This window comes from Sphaeramia orbicularis, chromosome 8 (assembly GCF_902148855.1).
Source record: "Sphaeramia orbicularis chromosome 8, fSphaOr1.1, whole genome shotgun sequence".
Lineage (NCBI taxonomy): Eukaryota > Metazoa > Chordata > Actinopteri > Kurtiformes > Apogonidae > Sphaeramia > Sphaeramia orbicularis.
The window spans coordinates 36,793,764-36,807,907 of NC_043964.1; the positions used below are offsets into that span (position 1 = coordinate 36,793,764).

At 36.5% G+C, this 14,144-nt stretch overlaps 1 protein-coding gene across 4 annotated transcripts in view; it reads left to right on the forward strand.

Annotated features, from left to right (window-relative positions):
* Window positions 1-4,811: 4,811 nt before the first annotated feature.
* The window catches only part of epn2 (epsin 2), a 30,437-nt gene continuing 21,104 nt past the window's right edge, over window positions 4,812-14,144 (forward strand). For 3 of the 4 annotated variants that reach the window (XM_030141150.1, XM_030141152.1, XM_030141153.1), the window contains exons 1-2: window positions 4,812-4,957; window positions 12,969-13,685. In XM_030141150.1, coding sequence (XP_029997010.1) covers window positions 13,258-13,685 — 428 coding nt within the window. In that variant the 5' untranslated portion in view covers window positions 4,812-4,957; window positions 12,969-13,257. Of the gene's footprint in view, window positions 4,962-5,343; window positions 5,346-12,968; window positions 13,686-14,144 lie in introns of all 4 variants that reach the window. The other variant, XM_030141151.1, reaches the window with a different exon arrangement.

Sequence of the window (14,144 nt, forward strand, 5' to 3'; positions counted from 1 at the left end):
CACTGACAACAAAAAGCATCCACTGATATAAATTATTTAATAACGTCTGAACCATTAACACTATCAATGTATTGAAATAATTCAGGTAAAATTCAGTTTCTCAGCTCTTCGTGGTCATCATATATGACCCGTTTGGATGTTCAGAGGCTTCGTAGTGAAGCTCTGATTCACCAGTAAAATACATGTAGTTTGACAAATGACAGAGACACTTGTTTTTATGTTTATTTATGATATTTTGCTGAAAAAGTCCCTTTTTATATAGTTTTCCCTGTTTTTATATAGTAACCTTTGAATTTACTCTGAGCGTTTATGAACATTTGCATGATCGGTGAAGAAAATACATGGAAAATACAAAATGCAGAGGATATTATTATAATAAATGGTATTGGTGTCTGTAAATTGGCTTAGAGTCTGGTTCTGACCAACTCTATATGTAAAGTGTCATGAGATAACTTTTGCTATGATTTGGCGCTATATACATAAAATTTGATTTGATTTATTTGTTCTTATCTATCTCTCCTTTATATGAAGCACTTTGTAACATGTTGTTTTAAAAAGTGCTATATAAATAAAGCTTTACTTACTTACTTACTTAATAAATCGCTTGGAAAAGGTTAAATATTGGAGAAAAATCATCTGGAGGTCACCACAGAAATAGTATATCTTTATGTTCATAATATGTGGTAACCTGACATCTAATAAACACTGAGCACGTATATAGTCTTATTAACACATAATTATGTTAATAAGGCTGTCTTACATTAAATACTAATATCTTTGCTGAAAAAGTCCTTTTTTTTTTACACAGTTTTCCCTGTTTTATATAGTAACCTTTGAATTTACTCTGAGCTTTTATGAACATCTCCATGATCAGTGAAGAAAATACCTGGAAAATACAAAATGCAGAGGATATTATTATAATAAATGGTGATAAATCACTTAGAAAATGTTACAGAAAAATCAACTGGAAGTCACTACAGAAATAGTATATCTTTATGTGGTAATCTGACATCTAACAAAAACACTGAGCACTTATATAGTCAAAACATAATTATGTTAATAAGGCTGTCTTACATTAAATACTGAAATCTTTGCTGAAAAAGTCCCTTTTTACACAGTTTTCCCTGTTTTTATATAGTAACCTTTGAATTTACTCTGAGCTTTTATGAACATCTCCATGATCAGTGAAGAAAATACCGGGAAAATACAAAATACAGAGGATAATATTATAACAAATGGTGATAAATCACTTAGAAAAGGTTAAATATTAGAGAAAAATCATCTGGAAGTCACCACAGAAATAGTACATCTTTATGTGGTAATCTGACATCGAACAAAAACACTGAGCACTTATATAGTCTTATTAACACATAATTATGTTAATAAGGCTGTCTTACATTAAATACTGAAATCTTTGCTGAAAAGTCCTTTTTTACACAGTTTTCCCTGTTTTTATATAGTAACCTTTGAATTTACTCTGAGCTTTTATGAACATCTCCATGATCAGTGAAGAAAATACCTGGAAAATACAAAATACAGAGGATAATATTATAACAAATGGTGATAAATCACTTAGAAAAGGTTAAATATTGGAGAAAATCATCTGGAAGTCACCACAGAAATAGTATATCTTTATGGTCATAGTATGTGGTAATCTGACATCTAATAAACACCGAGCACGTATATAGTCTTATTAACACATAATTATGTTAATAAGGCTGTCTTACATTAAATACTAATATCTTTGCTGAAAAAGTCCTTTTTTATACTGTTTTCCCTGTTTTTATATAGTAACCTTTGAATTTACTCTGAGCTTTTATGAACATCTCCATGATCAGTGAAGAAAATACCTGGAAAATACAAAATACAGAGGATAATATTATAACAAATGGTGATAAATCACTTAGAAAAGGTTAAATATTAGAGAAAAATCATCTGGAAGTCACCACAGAAATAGTACATCTTTATGTGGTAATCTGACATCGAACAAAAACACTGAGCACTTATATAGTCTTATTAACACATAATTATGTTAATAAGGCTGTCTTACATTAAATACTGAAATCTTTGCTGAAAAGTCCTTTTTTACACAGTTTTCCCTGTTTTTATATAGTAACCTTTGAATTTACTCTGAGCTTTTATGAACATCTCCATGATCAGTGAAGAAAATACCTGGAAAATACAAAATACAGAGGATAATATTATAACAAATGGTGATAAATCACTTAGAAAAGGTTAAATATTGGAGAAAATCATCTGGAAGTCACCACAGAAATAGTATATCTTTATGGTCATAGTATGTGGTAATCTGACATCTAATAAACACCGAGCACGTACATAGTCTTATTAACACATAATTATGTTAATAAGGCTGTCTTACATTAAATACTAATATCTTTGCTGAAAAAGTCCTTTTTTATACTGTTTTCCCTGTTTTTATATAGTAACCTTTGAATTTACTCTGAGCTTTTATGAACATCTCCATGATCAGTAAAGAAAATACCTGGAAAATACAAAATGCAGACGATAATATTATAATAAATGGTATTAAATCACTTAGAAAATGTTAGAGAAAAATCATCTGGAAGTTACCACAGAAATAGTATATCTTTATGTGGTAATCTGACATCTAACAAAAACACCGAGCACGTATATAGTCTTATTAACACATAATTATGTTAATAAGGCTGTCTTGCATTAAATACTGAAATCTTTGCTGAAAAAGTCCGTTTTTACACAGTTTTCCCTGTTTTTATATAGTAACCTTTGAATTTACTCTGAGCTTTTATGAACATCTGCATGATCGGTGAAGAAAATACCTGAAAAATACAAAATGCAGAGGATATTATTATAATAAATGGTAATAAATCACTTAGAAAATGTTAAATATTAGAGAAAAATCACCTGGAGGTCACCACAGAAATAGTACATCTTTATGGTCATAGTATGTGGTAATCTGACATCTCGGTGTTTATTAGATGTCAGATTACCACATAAAGATATACTATTTCTGTGGTAACTTCCAGATGATTTTTAACTAACATTTTGTAAGTGATTTATTACCATTTATTATAATAATATCCTCTGCATTTTGTATTTTCCAGGTATTTTCTTTACTGATCATGGAGATGTTCATAAAAGCTCAGAGTAAATTCAAAGGTTACTATATAAAAACAGGGAAAACTGTATAAAAAGAGACTTTTTCAGCAAAATATCATGAAGAATTTTAACCCTTTCATGCATTAATTACACTGGGTTACAAAAAAATGTTTTTTGCAAGTTGTCTAGGTTTTTTCAACTGAATTAGGACCATTTTGCACCGCTAAATCCAAAAATGACATCTGTTTTTCTCAATCAGGTCAGGTTTTTTTGCCAATTTGATTTTGAAAAATTTGATCTTCTCACAAAATTGATTACATTTTTGTGACTTTATCAGTTGATTTTTTTATATAGTTCTCACCCAAAATAGGTTTTAAGAGAAAAAAAAAAAAGATCACTTGATTCCTGTTAGGTACAATGGTGTATTCACCGCAGATGTAGCAGAATACATCAGGCTTATTTTTGCGAAATCTTCTAGTCGAAGCCATTTCATTCACCTGTAATATTAAGAAAACCCATTAATCATAAACTGGCAAAAGTAAAATCTTCAGAACTTGTTTATTGCAAGAAATATGAAAGAATTTTGTATCATATGATATGAAAATGCCCATAAATGTAAGCAAAAATGTTAAAAAGCCAATATGTAGCATAGTTCAGAAAGTTGACCTGATTGAGCAAAATTAATGTGATTTTTGGATTCAGCACACCAAAATTATCCTAAATCAGCTCAAAAAACTTAAACAAGAAATTTGTTGTTGACCAGTGTTATGAGAACCTTAGTTAAGATTTTTTTCTCGAGTGTTTTTATTCCTCCATAGGCATGAAAAAAACCCCAGTGTGATCAAGTTTGTTTGTTTGTTTTTGTCATAGAGTTACAAAAATGTCCATGCATTTAACTTTTGAAATAAAGACACATGTTTAAAACCCAATATCAGAAAGTGATACGAAAACAATGAAATAAAATAAAATTGGATGTTTTATCACATTTTAACATATTCTAATGTTAATTTTCATGGAGATCATATTAAAAAAAAAAAGAAAGAAAATTCTAACAAATAAGAATTGATTAACACTGAAACATGTTAGTGCAGATCAGGTTTATCCAGAACAGTGAAGTTTCAGTAATGGTCTGAATGTCAGTGTATGGGATGATGCATTAGTGTCCACTGTGTTGGCTGATATGAAACTAAAACAACAAAACCCATGAATATACAAGAGAACTGGAGAAGAACTGTCCACTGGAGTGACCACTATGCATGAACATCTACATGATCAGTCAAATAAATGCGGGAAAATAACTGATTTACCCTGAAAAACGCTAAATACAAAGGATAATCTGATCCTAAATGATGATAAATCACATTGGGAAGGTGGAAGCTGCACTGTGGCATTGGTCCCACTCTTGCATCATTAACCCCCCGCACCCCACCCCACATTGGTGCATATGTGTCCTGAGGGTTGCCAGGTTGGGATTTATCATAATAGAGACTACATGTGTGTGACTCTGCATGACTTATTATCGTTACATATGTATAATATAAGTGAAGTTGAGACCCGGTATGAGAGGGGGGGGCTTTCTTCTGTGTCCCCTAACACCCGCCTTGGTCACACCCTTCCCTGCTTCCCCCCCCCCCTCCCTCTCTGCCCGCCATGTTCTGGAGGAGGAGATAGGCTACGTGTAGCTTGGCTTAGCCTGGCTTAGCATTAGCAAAATATAGCTAGGCGGAGGCGCAACAAGCTCCTTGAGCGCCCAAATAAGTACATTATCTAGACTGTTTTTCATTGGAATCGTTGAAACTTATTTATTGTTTTATATCCTCGGATTAACCGCGACGTACAAAGTGGACCAAAACACACAGTGAGTTCACAAAAGCTTCCAAGAGAGTCGAGTTGTTTTGTTTTGTTTTTCCAGGGTGTCCTGTTATTCAGGACTGTGGTGATGTCTCCACCGAGCACCCTTCTTCACCGGCTAGCTTAAGAATGGCTAACTAGCATGCTAGTTCTGTGCTTTGCTACAGAAAAAAAAAATATCGCCGGGAGTGTTGTGTATCTAAACGTGTGGCTGACTTTGAATCTAGTTAGTGGGGGGAATTGTGTTATATTTTCACGCTGTGGGGTGACTTGTCCAGTTTTGGAATTACAGAGCAGAGAAGGAGCTGCGGTTGGCTAACTCAGTATGAGCTTTGCTAGCTTTGATCTAACTTTTCAAAGCCAAGTTTTGGACACATCTGAGGAAAAAGTCAGCGGTTGGCATGTAAATGAAATGTAAATATTAAAATCAGTGGAAAAACTTTTTATAGTACGTGAAAACACCAATGTAAAACAAGTCAGATAACACATTTATGAAGTTGCTGATTTTAACTAAGATTAACTAGTTGAACCTAACAAGTTGTTTGCTAGCAAAATCTGATAGCTAATGTTAACTTACAAACGGTTTGAGCTAAATAAAGTATTTAGTCGACGTTAGCAGTGATCCGTTGGTATAAGTTCGACTCTTATTTCTGATCCTGTATTAAAGTGACTTTGCAAAAAAAAATCTAGACAAAATGTATAATTCATGAAGATTAATGAACGATTGATGTTGTTTACCTAAAACATGTAAACTATAGTTGGTTAAAGCCTTATCTTAAATGCTGTTAACACATCAACCGAAGGAAATGCCGTGATTTTTTTTTTTTAAAGAGCTAATTGTTGTAGCGTAATTTCCTGTTCTGATCGTTGTGAAAGAGAGAGGACTGGCTGGTTTGGTCTAAATGTTGCATCTCAACAAGCCTGATCTCACGTCTCTGTACTTGTTGAGATATTTAGGACATTCTTTTAGGTGTGTTCGCCGGCCAGATAGGATTAAAAGAACCTAATAATGAAAGATTGAACTGTGGCACTTGGTATTTTATTGGACTGTTTCGAAGATGTTGTTGTTTCAGCCGTTCTGGGTTCATCCAAACGTGGCCTGAGAGAGGGACAAGGCTTTGTCTATTGTCAGGATGATCACTCAGTCACAGCGGGTGACAGATGCATCATCACCGTCCTCTGTCGCCTCTGTCTTGGCTTTGTCTCTGTTGCTGCCCAAGGAGGACAAAAGGCGATGTGACACGCCGATCAGAAGGTGGTTGCTTACCCTGATGTGGTCTCTCTGCTCCAGGCTTATTCCTCCTCATTCTTAACATAGACTCACAGTGACTTTGGGGCATTTAAAACATGTCATGAGCTCTATTTCTATTTCTTTGACTCCAGATAGTTCCTGATTTTCAGGAATTTTATCAGGGTGCTGTTTAGAAGTTGTGGATTCTCACACAGGCATGAATGGATTGGTAAAGTACTGAAACTGTAACAAATTAGAGCTGCAGGTATCAATTATTTTCTCCGATTCGATTAAACAGTTATTTGAAAAGATGAAAAAAGTAGTAAAAATGTGGAAAAAGGCATAGTTGGAAATGCCAAACAACTTTTCCTTTATTCTAGAACCAGCTGAAACGACAACCACAAAAAGTTTAAAAGTAAAAGGATATATAAAAAACAATCTATATAGAAATAACAACATTATAAAAGTTTATCTATCTATCTATCTATCTACAAAAAAAAAATCATATGACAGTCTGTGCACTGCAGTCTTCAACAAATTTGTATACAACTTACTAACAATTTAAGATGGAACCAACATATAACTTAAAAAAAAATAAAGCCTAATATTTTTAATGTTTGCATGAAGTCGTGAAGGTTTAAAGGACTAAGTAATGGTTACAATGAAGAAAAGTGAACATATAGGCATTTTCTGCCTTTTTGTCCTTGTGCCCATGTTGTTTGTGGTGATCCTGGTGTCATGTGCATCACAAAAAACATCTGTCTGAAGCATCAACAGTGGAATCGATGTTTAGCGGCAGCGAAATTCAAGAAACGAAGCTTCAGTTCAGCAAAATCGGAATGGGCTCTAGTCAGTTCCTGATTTGTTGGAATTTCATCAAGTTGTGGATTGAGTTAAATGTGTCTCCCAGCCACGCACACACACATTAATGCATTGGTAAAGTACTGAGACTGTAGTACACACCGGTTAAGTTGGCTATATCTATCTGAAAATCAGCTTTACCTTTGCTGTGTGGGCCTGCCAACGTGGACCTGTTCTCAGTACTTAATGCTAATCACAGTTTACTTAGGTTTTGCCAACACACAAACAGACATTAGCACGCACACACATTCACAGGATAGGTTTGAGTTATTGCACACTGCCACTGGACAGCTCACTTATTTCCAATAGGGCTGGACAATATGCAGAAAAGGGAATTGCTCTATGAGTCATGATTTTAGTGGGGAGTGGACATTTTTGCAATTCATTTTCAGTGAAAAATATAGAAATGATTTTATACAGGGATCTGAACCAAACAAGCATGTTGTACAAGTGATGTGGATATTGCACTTCGTTATACTGTAATTTCTATATTTTCAGTGTTCAGTATCTTTCTGTGAGGGTGTATATTGTACATGCTTAATTAAAACCAAGTTGTTGAATGACATCATGTTAAGATGAGCTTAACTCATAAAGACCTAGTGCTACTTCTGTGGAATCTAAAAACAACCGCCTACATCCACTGTCATTGATCCAACTCCATGGGTTTTACTGGTGAATCAAACATTGCAGAAGATGACGATGTTTCCGTGTTCACTACGAAGCCTCTGAACATCCAAATGGGTCATATCTGATGACCATGAAAAGATGACAAACTGTATTTTACCTGAATTATTTATATGCATTGATAGGATCAGCGGTTCAACAGGTTTTAAACATTGTAGATCTGTAGATGATTTTGTTTGCTAGCAGATGTTTGGGTCTTTGAGGGTTAATAGTGATACTTCAATCATGTTGCTATTACCAGACATGACCAGTGAATGCTCAGGGATACATGTGTGTCATAGCTATTTGGGGAGACGGGTTATTATTGTCATTTATTAAGTCTGTGCCAGAATGTATCAAGGGATAACTCTTTGGGGACGATGGCAGCACATGGTAGGTGTTCGAGCGCATCTCCATCTTTGATCCAGGGGATGTGAATGGAAAACCTGGGGATTGTTTGGCAGAAAAGTTTATTTTGGTTCAGTTTATGGCTCAACAGAGTTGACACCCAGCACTATGTCTTAATGACTAATCAAACATGTTCGTATCTGGTTGATTACTTTGTGATGTGTGGGACGTTTTGCTACTTATTAGCTCACTGTTGGAAAGATAAAATGATTAGGTGTGATACCTTTTAACCCTTAACGGTCTATGATTACACCATCATCAACTACTCAAATTTTCTTTCTCATTTACACACATCTAATGAAACTTTATGTAATATGAGGTCATTATTCAGCCTCATTTATCTCACATTTGACACATTTGGTGAAAATAGAATGACAGACAATATTTATGCTCAAAAATTGATATTACAAGATTTCATTTTAGACATGTTTTTCACACTTACCTATGTATTTCACTACTTTTGTGGACCTAAAACTTCTTTCAAGCACCAAAATATTTCGTCCACATGAATAAAGGTGTGTTTTGGCAAGATTTGAACATTTTAGAATAGAATAAGTCTTTATTGCCACTGTTACAGGAACAGTGACAATCAGTTTAGCATCAGATTCTCAAAGTGCAAAAAGAAAGACTGTATATAAAAACTATCACACAAAAATTATACTGAAAAATACTGACAATATACAAACATGCAAAGAAATACTGAAAATATATAAAGGGCCAAGTCTACCACAAATAGAAGAAATATAGGCCTAACAAATAAGGGATATAAACAAGGTGCACACAAATCTGACTTTTCCGATTCGTTTTCTTAAAACTGAGATTATCCTGAACATTTTGATATAAAACACTTAGGTATTATGTTATTTACAAGTCCCCTAAAAAAGGTGAAATTAAGAAAGTATGTGAAAATCCAGAAAACGCCCTTAGACCTGTGACAGTTAAGAATCGTCTCCAGGTATAAGTGAGTCCTGTTGCTGTCTTTGAAGCCTTTACATGATCTGATCTGTTGCTTAAGTGGGAGTTTTGGGATTGTGTTTCATATCTCACTCATGCTACAGAGACACACCCCAATAGTGTAGCCCCCTCACATTGTTTTGCTGCATTTTGAGGTTTTGGGTCCGAGCCTGGCCTTACCCTCTTGTCTTAAACCGAGGATGACAAGAATAACGACAGACTCGGTCACTCAGACATAAAGAAGCTGCTTTGACACATGAATATGTATTTGTACACGCATACACACGAGCCTTGTGTGTCGTCTTTTCAGGGGCTCGAGTGATCTAAAGACAAGGAGGATTGAAGGAAGGCGGGCCTGCTGTGTCTTGTGGTGGGGGGTTGTTCCGGGTGTAGAGGGGGTGGGATGGACGGGACAGACTCTCCTCTCTTCTTCCTGTCTTCCATGGGTGAATAGGTGATTATAGCAGCAGATGTGTCATTAGGTCTGAGCTGTATTCATGCGGATGCAGGGCGAGAAGGGGGGGGGGGGGGGGGCGATAAGGGGATCGTTTTTTTGAGGGGGGGGGCATGCTTCACAGGATTCACATTTCACTGGTGTTAGGTGAATTTACGGGATGTGCCAAGTTGTTTTCTTACCCCTGCAAGCACAAATACCCACACTCCTCCTTGTTTCCTCAGCCATGTCTTTCCCAGCTGTCTTTCAGCTTTGTGAAACAAGAGCATACACATTTAAACAGAAACCTACGCACTTTACAAACCTGTAAATACAGTGCGTGTTCAGTTGCTTCATTTTGATACTGCACAGAGAGCGATCACTTCTAAACTCTTCCTCTGTTGTGAAACCACTTGGTTCTAAGGCATGTTGGTGCATGCTTGGTGCAGAGATCATATTTCCGAATAGAAAAAAAAGTCATTATGACTCTGTCTAGTTAGGTCGGCACAGCAACAGTGGGCGCAAAATATCATACAAAACCTAAGGTCTTTACTTGGATGACAGTTGGAAAAAAGTGTACAGATGTCTAACTTTTTAACATCTGCATTAAATTTAAGAAATAAATAATAAATCTCTTTGTGTACATGATAAAGGAAATGTTTTTTTATCTTGCTGTAAATTAGGCTCCACACATTTTCTGCGTGTGTGTGTCAGTCAGGAAGTGATTAGTAGCCATTTTGCTGATCTAAGGAACAGGTCAGAGGAGTCATCACTAGACTGGAAATAGTTAATCTCATCTGCCACCCACCAAAGGGTGGAAACATATTTTTACTTAGTCACCGTTCTGTTCTTTGTTATAGCAGTATATTCAGGATGTATGTTAATAATATACTCAGAGGCCCAGTATTATATCCATGTGTACTTTAGAAAAATATATTTTTACATACACTTGTGGTTGAAATTACATTCGGATTTTTCTGGGCCTTTTTTATTTAGAGTTGTTCAGCGACAGGTGCAGGCTGGATTGTGTACTCTTTTTGAATGGTCATTTATACATTCATAATAATTTTCTAAAAATATTTACCCCAGAACAGCATTTTCAGGAGCTTCTTCAGTATGTTTTCTATTTTTTTTTTTTTTTTTCCCAACGTTTTTTTTAAATAAATCACAGAGAACCATCCCTCTATTATTGAAGCAGAGTTTGTAGTTGTTTAATACAGTGAAATCCTGGGACCTGAACACACATTATTACCCCGGGACATTGTAATTGAATAGGTCTGCAAATTGTTTCCTCATGTCTATAGCCTAATTATTATGTTTAACACGTATTTTGATTACATGGCTCCTGTGACTAATTCGTTCTAATTCTGTGTATGTTTTGTATATTCCTTGATCTCTAGACCCATCCAGCTTTACCCCCTAAGACTGGGAATGCCATAACCACACAGACTTAACCCTGCATGACTGAGTCAGGTCACTGTGAAGTGAGATTACAGAAGAGAAAACAACTGTTGTTGGTCATACAAACCCTGGCCTTGGGAAAAATTCTTGGAAATTCTTATCTCATGAAAATACAAAACTCCTTGTTTAGTCTGGATTTAGGAAAAGGAGTAGGAATAGAAAAAGGGATTTAAATAATTTTCTTAGTGTTTTGGTGTGGAAATTTGGGCAGCAAATGGTGCGTGCAAGCTGTTGTATGGTATTAACCAAAAATGCAAAATCATTACATTTTGTGATCAAAGTATTAGTGATTTTACACAGGTACAGTTAAAGACAGCTTGTGAACACTATCGTATTATGTTCTTTGACTGTCTTCTTTTTACACCACCAAGTCATTATTTTTATTCCATCAGAAAATGGACAAATGATGGTGGAGATGGCCATTCTGCTTTACATTGTTAATACAGTCAAAGTCAGCACGGCCTGTTTTTGTTGTTGTAATACACTCATAGTCACATAAAGACACCTGTTTCCTTCATAACTCTTTTGCTGATTATCTGATGTCAGATTTGTCAGTGGAAATAACGTTTATGTTTTTCAATGCTAGCGGATTTGTTTGCTGCTGTTGACGAGCTGCTCATTTCACTGTAAAACTGAAACAGTTGCATACTGACAAAAAAACAAACCACAAACCTCAGTAATGTTGCCGTTAACATTTATACTCTGCCTGTCTTGTTGAGTTGGATTGATTTCTCCACTGCTGTTGTGGCTTTTGTGGTTTTAGTGGCTGCAGGTTCTGGATTTGGCTTGGTTGTGTGTTTAGGGCACAGGTGTATGTATTGTGATTTAGTTTGTGGCCCTCCTTACATCAGCACACAGGTTTTATGCCGCGTTTCCACTACGTGGAACCAGCTCAACTCGGTATTCCTACAGACCATTTCCATTACAGGATACTACTGACTTTACAGTACCTGGACGTCACAGCAATGCGGCGCGTTATTTCCGTGTCGTCTGCTCAGAGAGTCGCTGATAAACTAGCTCGTTGCGTGTTGTCTCATCTGAATTTTTACATCGGCCACCAAAGACTGAATCTCCTCGACCGACCATGGTGTAGTTTTGGGCTGTTATCATGTGGATTAATGTACCGCTATATTTACTGTCCACTTCCGCATCTGCTTTTTGTAAAACAGCGGGTTACAGAGAAAACTGTCTGACCAATCAGTGGTCTGCAGTGTTTATACGTCACTGTTCGGTATTGCTTGGAACCTCGGTGGATGTGATACCAAAAAACTAGTACCAGGTACCAGATCCCAGGTCCTTTTTTGTAATGGAAACGCAAAAAGGTCAAGTCGAGCCAGTACCACGCAGTAGAAACGCGGCATTAGACCTCTACATCAACAGTTACATCAACATTTAACATGTCTGATGACAGAAAACGTTAGCAGCTAGCTACATGGTTGGTTACATGCTGTGATTGATGCAGTGAAGTGCTTCCGTTTCCTTGTTTTTCTGTATTTGTCCACATTATGAGTGAGGAAACTGTGATTTAAGTGGCTGGTAGACAAAATGTACATATGTATGGATTAATGATAAAATATGCAGTTACATTTAGGCTTTATTGCCTTTTAGAATTAAATTGAAACATTTTTGGAAAAGCTCATTGGAAGGGTAAATAAAATGAAAATGTAATGCACACTGAGGGCTGTACAAGAAGAGTTACAAGACAGTGCACAAGTGTAAGCAGCTTCATGTAGTTATAGAAAACAATTACTGTAGTGAGCCAACTCCTCAAGTCAATAAGTCAATCACATAATTCAGAGAAATCTGTTTCCCTGTTCCTACCCTTGTAATGGGTGCAAAGAACCTCAAATACACAACAAAATGCATCAGCTTTGTGTAAAATCTAAAATCTTTCTCCAAGTGGTGGAGAATTCTCAGCTTAATATGTATTATCATTTTTTCTCATACTGTAACATCTCTTAAATATTTTTTCTGTTCTCTAACCTGTTACTTGTGTGTTTATTGTAGGTGATGGCGTGGTCATGTGTGCAGCCAGCACCGTGTGTGTGGAAATGGTTTTAACAGACGCTGTTTTGGAGGACTCAGGAACACTACACTGGCCTGGGGAAGCCTCATAAATACACAAACTACACAACGACAACAAAATTTTGGACAAGGCAGATAGACACACCACTGCTGTGCCGTGAGAAAGGACACAGACACTTTGACCCACATTAAGACTTCTGACTCAGACGTTTGGAAATCTACTTTTTCTCCTCATTGCGTTGCTTGTGTGTGTCTCGTCTCTGCTGCCATCATGCCAAGCACCTTTCGTCGGCAGTTTAAGAACACGGTGAACAACTACTCCGTAGTAGAGAGGAAAGTCAGGGAGGCCACTTCCAATGACCCATGGGGTCCGTCGTCGTCGCTCATGTCGGAGATCGCCGACGCGACCTACAACGTTCAGATCTTTGGCGAGATCATGGCCATGATCTGGAAACGACTCAATGACCACGGCAAGAACTGGCGACATGTCTACAAGGCGCTCACCCTGCTGGATTACCTGATCAAGACGGGCTCAGAAAGAGTGGTGGTGCAATGCAAAGAGAACATCTTCGCCATCCAAACTCTGAAGGACTTCCAGTACATCGACAAAGACGGCAAAGACCAGGGCATCAATGTTAGGGAGAAAAGCAAACAGCTGGTGGTCCTACTCAAAGACGAGGACCGCCTCAAAGCAGAACGGTAAGGTTTAAAGTCCACTAATCCACTAAAACTGTAGGCTTTAAAATGTCTTGAAGATGATTTTGACATGACTTAAAAACTGAGTGATTGATTAAAGCAGATGGAAAATGACACTTAAAACCCACAACACCTTACACAAGAAAATCTACAATGGAGTGAGTCAAATTGTATGTTACAGAGAAACGGTTGTAAAAAGCTACCAGCGAACAACTGTCATCACCTAACATTTGGTTTATTATGCTCTTAAAACATTTTACAGTGCTGAATTGAACTTCTTGAAACTTGCTTATACAAACCCGGTTTTTAATATTTTATGTAATGTTTAATGTTGACACACCATTCTGTGTTTAATGTTGATATAATGCAAAGGGCTGGAGAATTTCCTGCATCATATATTTGATTTTTGTGGTGGATAGATAAGGCAGTCTCAGATTATCCACACCAGATTGTGAACGTAGA